The sequence below is a fragment of the Phalangium opilio genome, unplaced genomic scaffold, assembly GCF_054372755.1.
Source record: "Phalangium opilio isolate 3A_F unplaced genomic scaffold, DU_Popi_V2 ptg000045l_1, whole genome shotgun sequence".
Taxonomy (NCBI): Eukaryota; Metazoa; Arthropoda; class Arachnida; order Opiliones; family Phalangiidae; genus Phalangium; species Phalangium opilio.
In genome coordinates, this window is record NW_028324168.1 from 1,135,849 (window position 1) to 1,148,416 (window position 12,568).

A 12,568-nucleotide genomic window follows, 5' to 3' on the forward strand; every position below is an offset into this window, starting at 1 on the left:
AAGCTTTTTAACAGCGTTTCAAGATCGATGTATAAGCAGACGATTTTATGAAGAGTGTGTCCGTGATGGAAAGTTTGTACTTAGTTCCTAGTTAATTTCCTTTTAATTAACTTTAATAATTAATAATAATAATGAAATTTAATCAAGTAAGTTATCCCCTTTTAAAAAATATCAAGAAAAACCATCGAATTATAGCTAGAGAAGCCAGATTAATTGGGACAGCACCTAGAGTTGCGGACATTAACGATCCTGCTGAGTATGATTTTACTAAAGTTCAGCCTCCAACGCAAACGAATGTAGTAGTTTGTGGTGGAGGGGTTGTCGGTTGTTCAGTTGCTTACCATTTAGCCAAAGATTATGGTTGGAAAGATGTGGTTTTACTGGATCAGGGAAGGTAAGACAGCCGAAACGGGAGACATCGGTAGGTTTGAAACAGGAACTCTCGCATCTATTCAGGCTGTGCGGAGGTACCACATGGCATGCTGCCGGTTTACTTGGTCAATTAAAGCAAAGTCTTTCCGAAACAAAGATGTGCCAATACAGTATCGCGTTGTACAAGAGTATGGAAGCTCAAGGACTCAGTACTGGTGTGTTTTGAAGCCTGGTCCTCAAGTGTTTGTGGAGTGTTAATTGTTAGGGTTCTTTTGACAGGATGGAAGGAATGTGGTAGTTTGATGTTGGCTCAAACGCGAGATAGAATGATTTCTTTCCAAAGAATGGCAGCTTCAGCACAGTATGTATTTTGACCTACTTTGGTCTATTCCTTAAAGGGGCTGGTTCGGAACATTGGGACAAACGACGATCGTCCTCATCCTCATCGTCAGTAATAGTAGAGGGGCTCATACTCGGGCAGCTCCTTTAAGCCTACTTTGGTCTATTCTTCCTAAGCCTACTTTGGTCTATTCTTTCTTAAGCCTACTTTGGTCTATTCTTTCTTAAGCCTACTTTGGTCTATTCTTTCTTAAGCCTACTTTGGTCTATTCTTTCTTAAGCCTACTTTGGTCTATTTCACCCTAAGCCTACTTTGGTCTATTCTTCCTAAACCTACTTTGGTCTATTCCCACTAAGCCTACTTTGGTCCATTTCCCACTAAGCCTACTTTGGTCTATTTCCACTAAGCCTACTTTTGTCAATTCTTTCTTTTTAATTTAGGCTTATTTTTGGCTTTATAAAATTATAATTTCAGAGCAAGGAATGTAGAATGCGAAATTTTAACACCAAATGAAGCCAAAAACTTGTGCCAACTTATCAGCACTGATAATTTACAAGGGGCACTTTGGATCCCTGGTGATGGAGTGGGAGACCCAATTGAAGCTAGTCTTTCTTTAGCTGGGGAAGCCTACAGAATGGGAGTAAAAGTTGTAGAAAATTGCTCTGTTAAACGCGTTCTAGTCGATGACCGACAAAATATCAGAGGAGTCGAAACTAATAAAGGCACAATTATGTGCAAATATTTCGTTAATAGTGGGGGATTTGTAAGTTCGGTCAGCAACTTACTTAATACCAATTTTGAACTTTGAAATACGATATTTTCAATTTAAGTGGGCCCCAAATATTGGTCAACTTAGTGAACCTAAAGTTAGGGTACCAACGTATCCGTGTGAACATCATTACTTACATACAATGCCCATTAAAGGACTTGACCCAAATATACCCGGTAATAGATGATAGATAAGTTTTATTGTAGGTGTTTTTAACGAAGTTCTCTTGTAGTAATTAGAGATTTTGATGGGTGCTTTTACGTCAGAGAGAAAGAGGGGAGGATAGTAGGTGGTGGATTTGAACCAACAGCCAAAACCCTTGATATGAAACAACTTCCCGACTCTTTCGCGCCTTTACCCGAAGATTGGGATCAATTTCGTTAGTATCCAGATCGAGGGGTCGGACGTTCGGCATTTTAGTGTACGGGATTTTGAGATTTCAAGATTTTGACAAAGATTTTGAGATTTTGCCCCAGATTTTGAGATTTTGACAAAGATTTTGAGATTTTGCCCCAGATTTTGAGATTTTGCCCCAGATTTTGAGATTTTGCCCCAGATTTTGAGATTCTGACTCAGATTTTAGAAATCTGGAAATCTAGTCCAAGATTTTAAGATTTCGGGATTTTAAAGGAGATTTTCAGATTTTGAACGAGATTTTCAGATTTCGAAGAAGATTTCGGGATTTTGAAGGAGATTTTCAGATTTTGAAGGAGATTTTCAGATTTTGAAGGAGATTTTCAGATTTTGAAGGAGATTTTCAGATTTTGAAGGAGATTTTCGGATTTTGAAGGAGATTTTCTGATTTTGATATTTTAGGATGAGATTTCGGGATTTTACGTTAAGATTTCGGGATTTCTAGATTTTAATGCGAGATTTCGGGATTTTAGGTGAAGATTTCGGGATTTTCAGATTTTAAAATAGGGATTTCTAGATTTTAATGCGAGATTTCGGGATTTTAGGTGAAGATTTCGGGATTTTCAGATTTTAAAATAGGGATTTCTAGATTTTAATGCGAGATTTCGGGATTTTAGGTGAAGATTTCGGGATTTTCAGATTTTAAAATAGGGATTTCGGGATTTTTCAGTTTTTAAGGTAGGGATTTTGGGATTTATAGATTTTGACGTGAGATTTTAAGATTTTTAGATTTTGACGTGAGATTTCGGGATTTCGAGATTTTCGAGAGAGATTTTAAACAGATTTCAAACGAAGTGTACGGGATTTTGACAAACGTCCGACCCCTCGATCCAGATCGAGTTACGCAATACATGTTGACCCCTTAATTATTTCTTATCCTTTTTCTCAGACATTCTTTTAGAACAAATGTTATCCCGTATTCCACTTTTAAAAGAAGCCAAGGTCGACCGTCTTTGTAACGCAGCCGAAAACTTTACCCCCGATTGCAAATGGCTTTTAGGAGAAACACCGGAAATTAAGAACTACTTTATAGCTTGCGGTATGAAATCAATTGGTATGGAAGCCGCGGGAGGCGTTGGTCAAGCGACGGCGGAATGGATAGTTCACGGTGAACCCCAACGTGACCTTTGGGACCTTGACATCCGGAGATTCGTCGGTTTACACAACAATCGTCTATTTCTTAAAGACCGGATGAAAGAAGTCCCTGGATTGCATTACGGAATCTATTACCCCTTTCGTCAATTTGAAACCGGAAGATGTTTGAGGATGCCACCGATTTATCCGCGTTTAAAAGAAGCCGGGGCGTTTTTCGGACAAAAAATGGGGTTTGAACGACCTTGTTATTTCGCCCCTGATAAATTTAGTTCCACCGATCCCTTGGAATTGGGGAGGGTAGCTCATACCAGGACTTTTGGGAAACCATCCTGGTTCGATTATTGTAAATCCGAATATCAAGCTTGTAGAGAACGAGTTGGGTTGCTGGATTATTCGTCCTTTACCAAGATAGAACTTTGGGTAAGAATTAAACGGGAACAGAAGTATATTATACTTCTCTTTGAGAGAAGTGTACCAACCTTAAAGCGGCGGGGTAATTGTAACGTGATTCTTCCCCCAACATCATTTTACATTTGGAGTGATCAAGGTTACTATTTTGAGAAGGTAAACGGGACCAGAAGTATATTATACTTCTCTTTGAGAGAAGTGTACCAACCACAAAACGGCGGGGTAATTGTAACATGATTCTTCCCAACATAATTTTACAATTGGAGTGTTCAAGGTTACTAAACCGAATCACATACGCCATGTAAATAGTTCCCCCTCGTCATTACTCTATTAGCGCTGCTGAACTATTTGCCAATCAAGACGCATGCGCTTGTGGATTAATTTTTGTCCCACGTCAAGACAGTCAAGGTTTGTGGGTTGATTGTTGAGGATTTAGTAAACACCAAACAGTTATAGAATTCACCCCAGTACAGTGCGATGTCCGTCTGAAGTTTTATACGCGGGAGAGCGAACAAAAGGGGAGAGGGGGGGCAGGGAAGAATCACGTTACATAACTGAAGTATTAAGAGGATACAGAGTGTCACACTTCTTCTATTATCCCCTTCTGAATGGACGCAAATTTTTACGTATAGTCTCCTGGAAAAGAAGTAGTGGATTTCTTACAATATTTATGCTCGAATGATATAAATATACCAACTGGGTCGATAGCTCATACTGGAATGCAGAATAAATGGGGTGGATACGAAAATGATTGCAGTATCGTTAGATTAGCCGATAATCAGTACGTTGAGTAATTATTTAGTTAAGCTATAAGTTCATAAGATATGTAAGTCCATAATACATATCGGAGATAGATTTAATTTTAGAAGTAGGAATGGAGAACAGAGTAATCTGGGCGCGCGTCAAAGTCCCGGACCCCCTTCCCCGGGACGGAGGGGGGGGGGGGTATGAAAGAAGAGACGGGTCATAGCGACAGATGTAAAAAGGAATTACCCCCTCCCCCCGGTCAGCAACGTCATCAAAACGTAGTTTAAGTGAGCCAATAAGATAATTTAAACTTTTCGTCACGTGTTGGAGGGAGGGGCTATGAGTCGGACTGAAGTAAATACTAACCGTTCTCCATTCCTACTTCTAAAATTAAATCTATCCCTGAACATATCTTATGTACTTATGGTTAAACCCTGATTCTGTTGGAACGAAGAATTAAAGAACGGTACTGGTTCCAGTTTCTTTATGATAGCACCGACAGATCAACACACGCGTTGTCAAACATGGATGAAACGTCACTTACCAAAAGACAGTCCCATTGCGTTGACGGACGTTACCTCCATGTACACGGCGCTATGCATTATGGGTCCTCATTCCCGCGATTTACTGGGAGATTTGACCGATACAACCATGACCCCCAAAGATTTCCCCTTCTTTACTTACAAAGAAGTTGATATTGGATTGGCTAGCGGTATTCGAGCCATGAATTTAACCCATACTGGTGAATTAGGTTGGGTGTTGTACATCCCTAACGAATACGCTCTTCACGTCTACGAACATATCTTAAAAGTGGGGAAAAAATACGGGATTCAACACGCGGGTTACTTTGCCATGCGAACATTGAGGATTGAAAAGTTCTACGCCTTTTGGGGGAAAGATTTGGATACGACAACGACGCCTTTAGAGTGCGGACGCTCGTTCAGAGTTAAATTTGAAGTAATTATCTTCAAGCCCAGATTATAATTATACAGGGTTCATACAAACCTGGAAAACAGGGAAAACCTGGAAAAATCAGGGAAATAAATAGTTGACAAAAACCTCAGGGAGATTTAGTTCATAAACATACCCTCCATAGGATTAACATTACACTATACTTTGGAGGCTCGTAACTCTGGTTCAATTAGAGATACGGGGATGCCCTTTGAGTATGTTATAGTCCTATTTAACCCCCATCCAACCATACTAAAAACTTAGGGCTACGACAAACAGGGGCCGAGTAATTAAGCAAAATGTTCACAAACATACCCTCCCTAGGAATAGCATTAGACCCAACTTTAGAGGCCCATAACTCTGGTTCTACTAGAGATACGGGGATGTCCTTTGAGTATGTTATAGTCCCATTTGCCCCCCATCCAACCATACTAAAAACTTAGGGCTACGACAAACAGGGGCCCAGTAATTAAGCAAAATGTTCACAAACATACCCTCCCTAGGAATAGCATTAGACCCAACTTTAGAGGCCCATAACTCTGGTTCTACTAGAGATACGGGGATGTCCTTTGAGTATGTTATAGTCCAATTTGCCCCCCATCCAACCATACTAAAAACTTAGGGCTACGACAAACAGGGGCCAAGTAATTAAGCAAAATGTTCACAAACATACCCTCCCTAGGAATAGCATTAGACCCAACTTTAGAGGCCCATAACTCTGGTTCTACTAGAGATACGGGGATGTCCTTTGAGTATGTTATAGTCCCATTTGCCCCCCATCCAACCATACTAAAAACTTAGGGCTACGACAAACAGGGGCCCAGTAATTAAGCAAAATGTTCACAAACATACCCTCCCTAGGAATAGCATTAGACCCAACTTTAGAGGCCCATAACTCTGGTTCTACTAGAGATACGGGGATGTCCTTTGAGTATGTTATAGTCCCATTTGCCCCCCATCCAACCATACTAAAAACTTAGGGCTACGACAAACAGGGGCCGAGTAATTAAGCAAAATGTTCAAAAACATACCCCCTCCATTGGAATAGCATTACACTAAACTTTGGAGGCTCATAACTCTGGTTCAATTAGAGATACGGGGATGCCCTTTGAGTATGTTATAGTCCTATTTGCCCCCTCCTTCGTTAACGTTTGCATCATGGGATACTCCATATACGGGAAAAACTTGGAAAAGTCAGGGAAATTTGTTTTCCAAAAGTTGTATGAACCCTGTTATAATTGGGGTTAAAATTAATTAATTATAACGCGTTGGTTTTAATCTTAGAAAGGAGATTTTATCGGAAAAGACGCGCTTCTTAAACAAAAGAAGGATGGGGTGACCAGACGTTACATTCAATTGGTTCTCGAAGACCATAATATTGATAATGAAGTTTGGCCATGGGGTGACGAACCGATTTATTTGAATAATAAGAGAGTTGGTTCAACTACGACAACCGGTTACGGGTTTACGTTGGGAAAACACGTAAGAGTACTGTATTTATTTTAATATAACACCAAGAAGCGATATCTAGTTTATTAGGGAGAAGGTGTAAGATGCCTAAGTATTCGCGCGTCATTGTCCTGCAGTCCCCCTTTCAAAATACAAGGGGGGACGTAAAAGGAGGCCGCCGGGATATTTCGGAATCGTCTCTCCTCAGTCGGAAAATATGACCGTAATTTTCGTCATTCGCGTCACGGCGCTGACGTGAGTTTTCAAGAACCAATGGTTGTAATTTAGAGGCGGTGGGGATTAACTCCGGACCTACGTTTGGACTGGAGATAAAGCTAGAAATGTGGCGAATTCAAAAACGGATTTATGGGATAAGAACGTCGGATCGTAGCTTTAGCCTCTAGTACCATCCTCGCATAATTTATTGAGAAACTTCGTCTGCTTATATTTTGACTCCACCCACAAATTCGATCTCTAGAAGTAGCTATATACAGAATTTGTGGGTGGAGTCAAAATATAAGCAGACGAAGTTTCTCAATAAAGTATGCGAGGATGGGGAGTGAATTCGCTAACTCCGACGTTCTTATCCCATAAATCCGTTTTTGGCGAATTTTAGACCTTCTCCCTAGTAAACTAGATATAACTTCTTGATATAACTGTAGACTTACATTAGGAGTTGCTTTCTTCCGCCACGTTAGGTTTGTTTGGGATTTATTCATAACTTCTCCGAGGATGGAACGCCTCAAATCGTTACGAACGATTACATATTGAAAAATCAATTTGAAATTAACATCGGAGGGAAACGTTATCCAGCTAAAGCCAATATTCATTCGCCAAAATTGAACTTTGTAGAATTAGGATACGATTCGAGCTACATGGCAACAAGATAGGATTCAGTGACGGTCGGTAATTGTCCTCACCTCGACAGTACAAGTACGTCACTCAAACCCTCCAATTATCTTTAAATAGTAGTTTAAATTTATGTAGTTTAGATCTCGTGTAATTAATTTATTTAAGCATTAAGTGATAAAAAATTAATTAGAATTAATTAAAGAAATCATTATTATCGTAACAAACGTTATATAAATTTTATTTATTTATTATAATTACCTAAGCTTATAATATAAAATATGTTCAACTTCATTTCAGTAAGTACAAAACATTTTGTTTTTTTTTTTCGTGAAAAAATACAATAGAAAATTAATTAAAACTATTCTAAAATTAATTGCAATCTTAGAAAGGGATTAAAATTAATTTTAATTTTCCTATTTTTAAGATTGCAACTGCAAAATAAGTAAAAATTGTTCCCCATAACCGCAATTTTAAGTTTACTTCATTTCCGTCATTTATAGTTCTTTTGCGACTTGTAAAATTTTGTAAGGGAGGGTTTTCTTTCCAAGTCGCTCAAGAACTATATATAGTTAATCATTTCCGTCATTTATAGTTCTTTTGCGACTTGTAAAATTTAATTTTGTAAGGGAGGGTTTTCTTTCCAAGTCGCTCAAGAACTATATATAGTTAATCATTTCCGTCATTTATAGTTCTTTTGCGACTTGTAAAATTAAATTTTTTAAGGGAGGGTTTTCTTTCCAAGTCGCTCAAGAACTATATATAGTTAATCATTTCCGTCATTTATAGTTCTTTTGCGACTTGTAAAATTAAATTTTTTAAGGGAGGGTTTTCTTTCCAAGTCGCTCAAGAACTATATATATATATAGTTAACCTTTATCAGTGACCATTTTTGGTCGATGATAATTCCGTCACGGTTCTGCAAACTAATTTTAATAAGTCGCTTTTGCGCATTTCCCCCGTTTGAAGTACTTCCTCGTGATTGGCTATTTCGTGTGTGTCATAATCGGCTATGCATTTATTTGTGATTAAAGTTATCCCCAATACTTTCATACCGGAATGATGGGCGACGATAACCTCTGGTGCAGTACTCATGCCTTTAATTAATTAAGTTAATTAATGTAGATTAGTTTTAGCATAAGTTTATAAGATATGTTCCATCCATAAGTTTGTTAATCTCTGGTTACAAAGTGAAGCTTGTCATGAAGTGAATGAGGTAGGTCATCGATTCGAGGTAAAGCGACGCCTGGTGAGAGGGGCGTTGTCAAAGGCTTAGTAATGCAGACTAAATAGGTATATATGGACTGCAAAATAACCTAGTGGAGTCAGTTCTCACGTCGTTGTAAGTCTAGCTTTACGAAGTATATGTAGTGTTATACTTATGGAAGGAACATACCTTATAAACTTATGGTTTTAGAAAAGAAAGGGGGCTCGTAACTTACCAACGGCATCCCCTCCTAGTATTCGTAGGGCCCGAATTTCGGCTACCGTTTCGTAGGTTGGACCCCCAAGGGCAACGTAAACACCTTCTCGTAAAAATGAATTCATGCCCAGTTCTTTTCCGATATTTTTAATTTTGGAACGGAGATCCGCGTTGTAGGCGTTACTCATGGCGGGAAACCGGACTCCAAATCTGAATTATATATACAATGGGTAGATTTATACCTTGTCTTTTATATTTATTTATGGACGATAAGCATCTGGAAGGCGTAAAAACAGATATACAGGGTGTTACAAAAAGCGAGGGTATAACTAGAGGACCGAAGTACAGTGAAATGGTTCTATGAGAAATTAATTTTGAGACGAAAATATAACTTGTATAACATTTTGCTCTAAAGTAGTTATATTTAGAGTGTTTTAGGGATGACCCCTTAATTAAATTAGTTCGTAAAACACTAATTATAACTTGTTTAGTGCAAAATGTTATACAAGTTATACATTTTCGACTCAAAATTGATTTCCCATAGAACTATTTCACTGTATTTCGGTCCTATAATTTCCCTCCGTTCTTGGGAAACACCCTGTATATTTTTGTATTGTCGGAGTGATTTATTTCCCGGTTTTCTTAAACCCTACTGGGTGTCTGGATTTATAAGATCCATGACTAAACACATGTCTTCTTCTATCCCCACTCATGATTTTTACGATCTGGTAGTTTTTATGACTTCCTGATAGTACCATAAGTTCATAAGATATGTTCCATAAGTTTGTCATTGGTTATAAACTGGAGCTTGTCACGAAGTGACGTTAGCAGGGCCGGATTAAAGGGGGGCGAGGGGGCACTGGCCCCCGGGCGCAAGGCTTGTTGGGGGCGCACGTCTCAGTAAATCTCTAGCATTACGAACTTGTATTGGAAGTGTCATGCTTATATGGAACATATCTTATAAACTTATGATAATACTTAAAGACTTACCGGTTGTCATTGGGGCCTCTTAAAGGATTAATACCCGCGAATCCTAAGAAATTTATGTGATCCTTTATTATCATGATGTCACCAACTTTATAATCGGGGTTCGTGGCCCCTGCTGAGTTTGTAACGATGACAGTTTGAACCCCTAATAGCTTCATTACTCTAATTGGAAAAACACACTAAACAAAATAAATAATCAAATTAATTGGGTCTTAATTAATTAATCTCAAAGTGTTACTGACACAATTTTAATTTTATATCTTTAAAATGATATAAAATTAAAAAGAAAAAACCTATCGTGTCAATATCACTTTAATTATAATTAGAAAGGGTTTAACTGATTAATTACTTTTCCTAATGAATGACCTTCATAATAATGAAATCGACCTTGCATGCAGACAGTAGGAACTCCATTTAATTTACCAAAAACTAATTTACCAGAATGCCCCGCAACTTTAAATTGTTAAAGAATATTAAAATAATTAATTTGTTAAGAATTTTTAATTAAATATTAATTAATTCTACCTGTGCTGACGGTAAAACCAGGTATTTCTTTATAATGTATGGCGGTTTGATTTTCTAATAAATCGGCAATAACTCCAAGACCCGAACCACAAACAATTCCAACTTCAGGTGTAAATGTTATTCTTTGTTTAAGGAATGTTGCCGTTGTTTCGGCGTATTTGAAGGTAGCGCACCTAAAATTATTCATGGTGCTGTACTTCAGTGGTGTAGATTTATAAACTTCTAAGATATAAAATAGCAGAGAGCTCAGCGGTACTATGAAGTCCTATATTTTTGAACCTGTCCTATATTATCCTATCATTTCATGAAAGGTCCTATAATATCTTATATTTTTTAAGTTTTTCGTATAGTTTAGGATCAAATTTATCAAAATTTAACTCTTTTATCGAGATCTCATTTGACTAGACACCGAAATCGCTCAGCATTTTGTATATATTATATTTTAATTAAGTTCCTCTGAAGTAAAATCCAATTTGTTATTTGTTTATTTTAGATTTTTCTACATAGTTTAAGCCGAAATATGAGCATTTTTATTCCTATATAAACACATTTTTTTCTCCTATAAAATCCTATAATTCCAAAAAAAAATTTTTTGTTCCCTATAAGGAAATAGTCAACTTTCTCGGTGACTTATTAGAGTATAATTTACTTATGACTAGGCTAAAACAGTACATTTATATTCATAAGTCCTATAATACATCGCTATAAGTTCTTTAAAATCTTATAGCCCCAAAATACAACCCCAATTTCCGTTATAAATTTTAAACTTATAATGTGATAACAGAGCAGTATAATTTATTACGTAATTCATTTAATAATTGGACCAATCGAGATTAAGCTGACGCACACCCTTATAAACTAATATAGATTAGAAAACCCAGTCCCAGTCCCGTATGGTGTGACTTGACTTTATCTATAGTTTTTCAGTATATGTAGTCTTTGAGGCGCTTATTTTACCCCCAATTTCCCTAGTTTTTGCCAATTGAAATTTAGGAATAAAGCAAGATGCTCAAAAACTATAAATTTCGAAACTACAAGACCTAGAAAAGAGGTTGGTTTACGATATTGATAAATGTGTTTATCATTTTAACCTTTCTTCCAATCTAAACCCACTGCTCTCATATTTCAAAGTACGCGTCTAGTAGTCTCGTATTTGCTACAAACGCAAAATTATATTGTTTCTAAGGGCTATGAATTAATCAAACAGTTATGTCTTAATGACACCAGGCGTTACCTTTACATAAAGGCTAATATAGTTCAAGGCTGGTATCTGCTGTTACTATACTATAAACATTTTATAGCGGTAGAGATTTTTTTTGTTAAATTATTTTCGTTTTGACATATTTGTTTTATTTTAAAGGGCAAGTAAATTAAAAAAAATTTCTAGGTTAAAGGGGTAGTGTAACAAAATCATTGGCACATTTGTGTGGGTGTAAAAATGTAGGTGTGTTCTTTGTACATAATTTTAAAATCAACGCAAACAAATTTTGTTTAGACTTTTGGTCTCATTGATTTCAAGGTCATCAACTTTTAGTAAAAAAAAGTTTTCTTGATTTTATCTGCAGCCAAAATGTAAAAGCACGTGACTTAAGGAGGATTATCAGTTTTATTTTTTTTTCCTCGTGACTTTGCAATTAATTAAGGCAAAAATATATTCTTATGTAGTCCTTTAGCGTCTTGGCTAAATACCCCAAAAACGTATTTTTATAAATTTTGAAACGAACAAAGCTACTTATAGAATATACGCTACATATATATATATATATATATATATATATATATATATATATATATATATTATATATATATTTTGCTTTCCTCTTTAAAAATTATTGCATCATCATCGATGTACAAATAGCTACCATGAATTAATGATTATTACGTAATAATAATTATAAGAACGCGTTATGGAAGTATTATGTACGTCAGCATTGATTTGAATTTCATGCACAAAAATTTAGCCAATGGGAATCGATTATTTTTGGGTTAAAATTAAAATTTTACTCACTCGTCAATTTCGTTTTCCATAGACATATTGGCGGGAAATTTCACGTGAACGGTTTCTTCTCCTTACGAGTGTTGTGTGTAATATGCGCCTTTTTTTGCGTCAAATCTCCGAATTTTCGCTTGCAAAATTAATGGAAAAGAATTTTGAAGGTCTAGCGAAGAAACTAGATAACCCGGCACCGGCAGCTCTTCATGGCTTTTATATATATTAGGCCTTTTTCTTTTATTATTA

General features: G+C 36.8%; 2 protein-coding genes across 3 annotated transcripts; one reads left to right on the forward strand and one right to left on the reverse strand.

The window, feature by feature from the left end:
- The first annotated feature begins 35 nt into the window (after positions 1 to 35).
- Positions 36 to 7,632, forward strand: LOC149676588 (pyruvate dehydrogenase phosphatase regulatory subunit, mitochondrial). 2 transcript variants are annotated; one of them, XM_089837640.1, is made up of 11 exons: positions 36 to 394; positions 457 to 587; positions 652 to 733; positions 1,187 to 1,475; positions 1,543 to 1,657; positions 1,714 to 1,860; positions 2,785 to 3,410; positions 4,031 to 4,179; positions 4,625 to 5,102; positions 6,381 to 6,584; positions 7,244 to 7,632. In XM_089837640.1, the coding sequence occupies exons 1-11, from the start codon at positions 132 to 134 to the stop codon at positions 7,433 to 7,435; spliced, it is 2,676 nt and encodes an 891-aa protein (XP_089693766.1). In that variant the 5' UTR covers positions 36 to 131; the 3' UTR covers positions 7,436 to 7,632. The 2 variants fall into 2 exon arrangements, with proteins under 2 accessions (XP_089693766.1, XP_089693767.1); XM_089837641.1 differs by having other exon boundaries at positions 6,381 to 6,578.
- On the reverse strand, positions 7,633 to 12,521 carry LOC149676589 (uncharacterized). The gene is made up of 6 exons (XM_089837649.1): positions 12,338 to 12,521; positions 10,330 to 10,502; positions 10,154 to 10,257; positions 9,808 to 9,983; positions 8,837 to 9,027; positions 7,633 to 8,491 (listed from the first exon to the last, which is right to left on the reverse strand). Exons 1-6 carry the CDS (start codon positions 12,361 to 12,363, stop codon positions 8,274 to 8,276), a joined length of 888 nt encoding a protein of 295 aa, XP_089693775.1. The 5' UTR covers positions 12,364 to 12,521; the 3' UTR covers positions 7,633 to 8,273.
- Between the last annotated feature and the right edge of the window lie 47 nt (positions 12,522 to 12,568).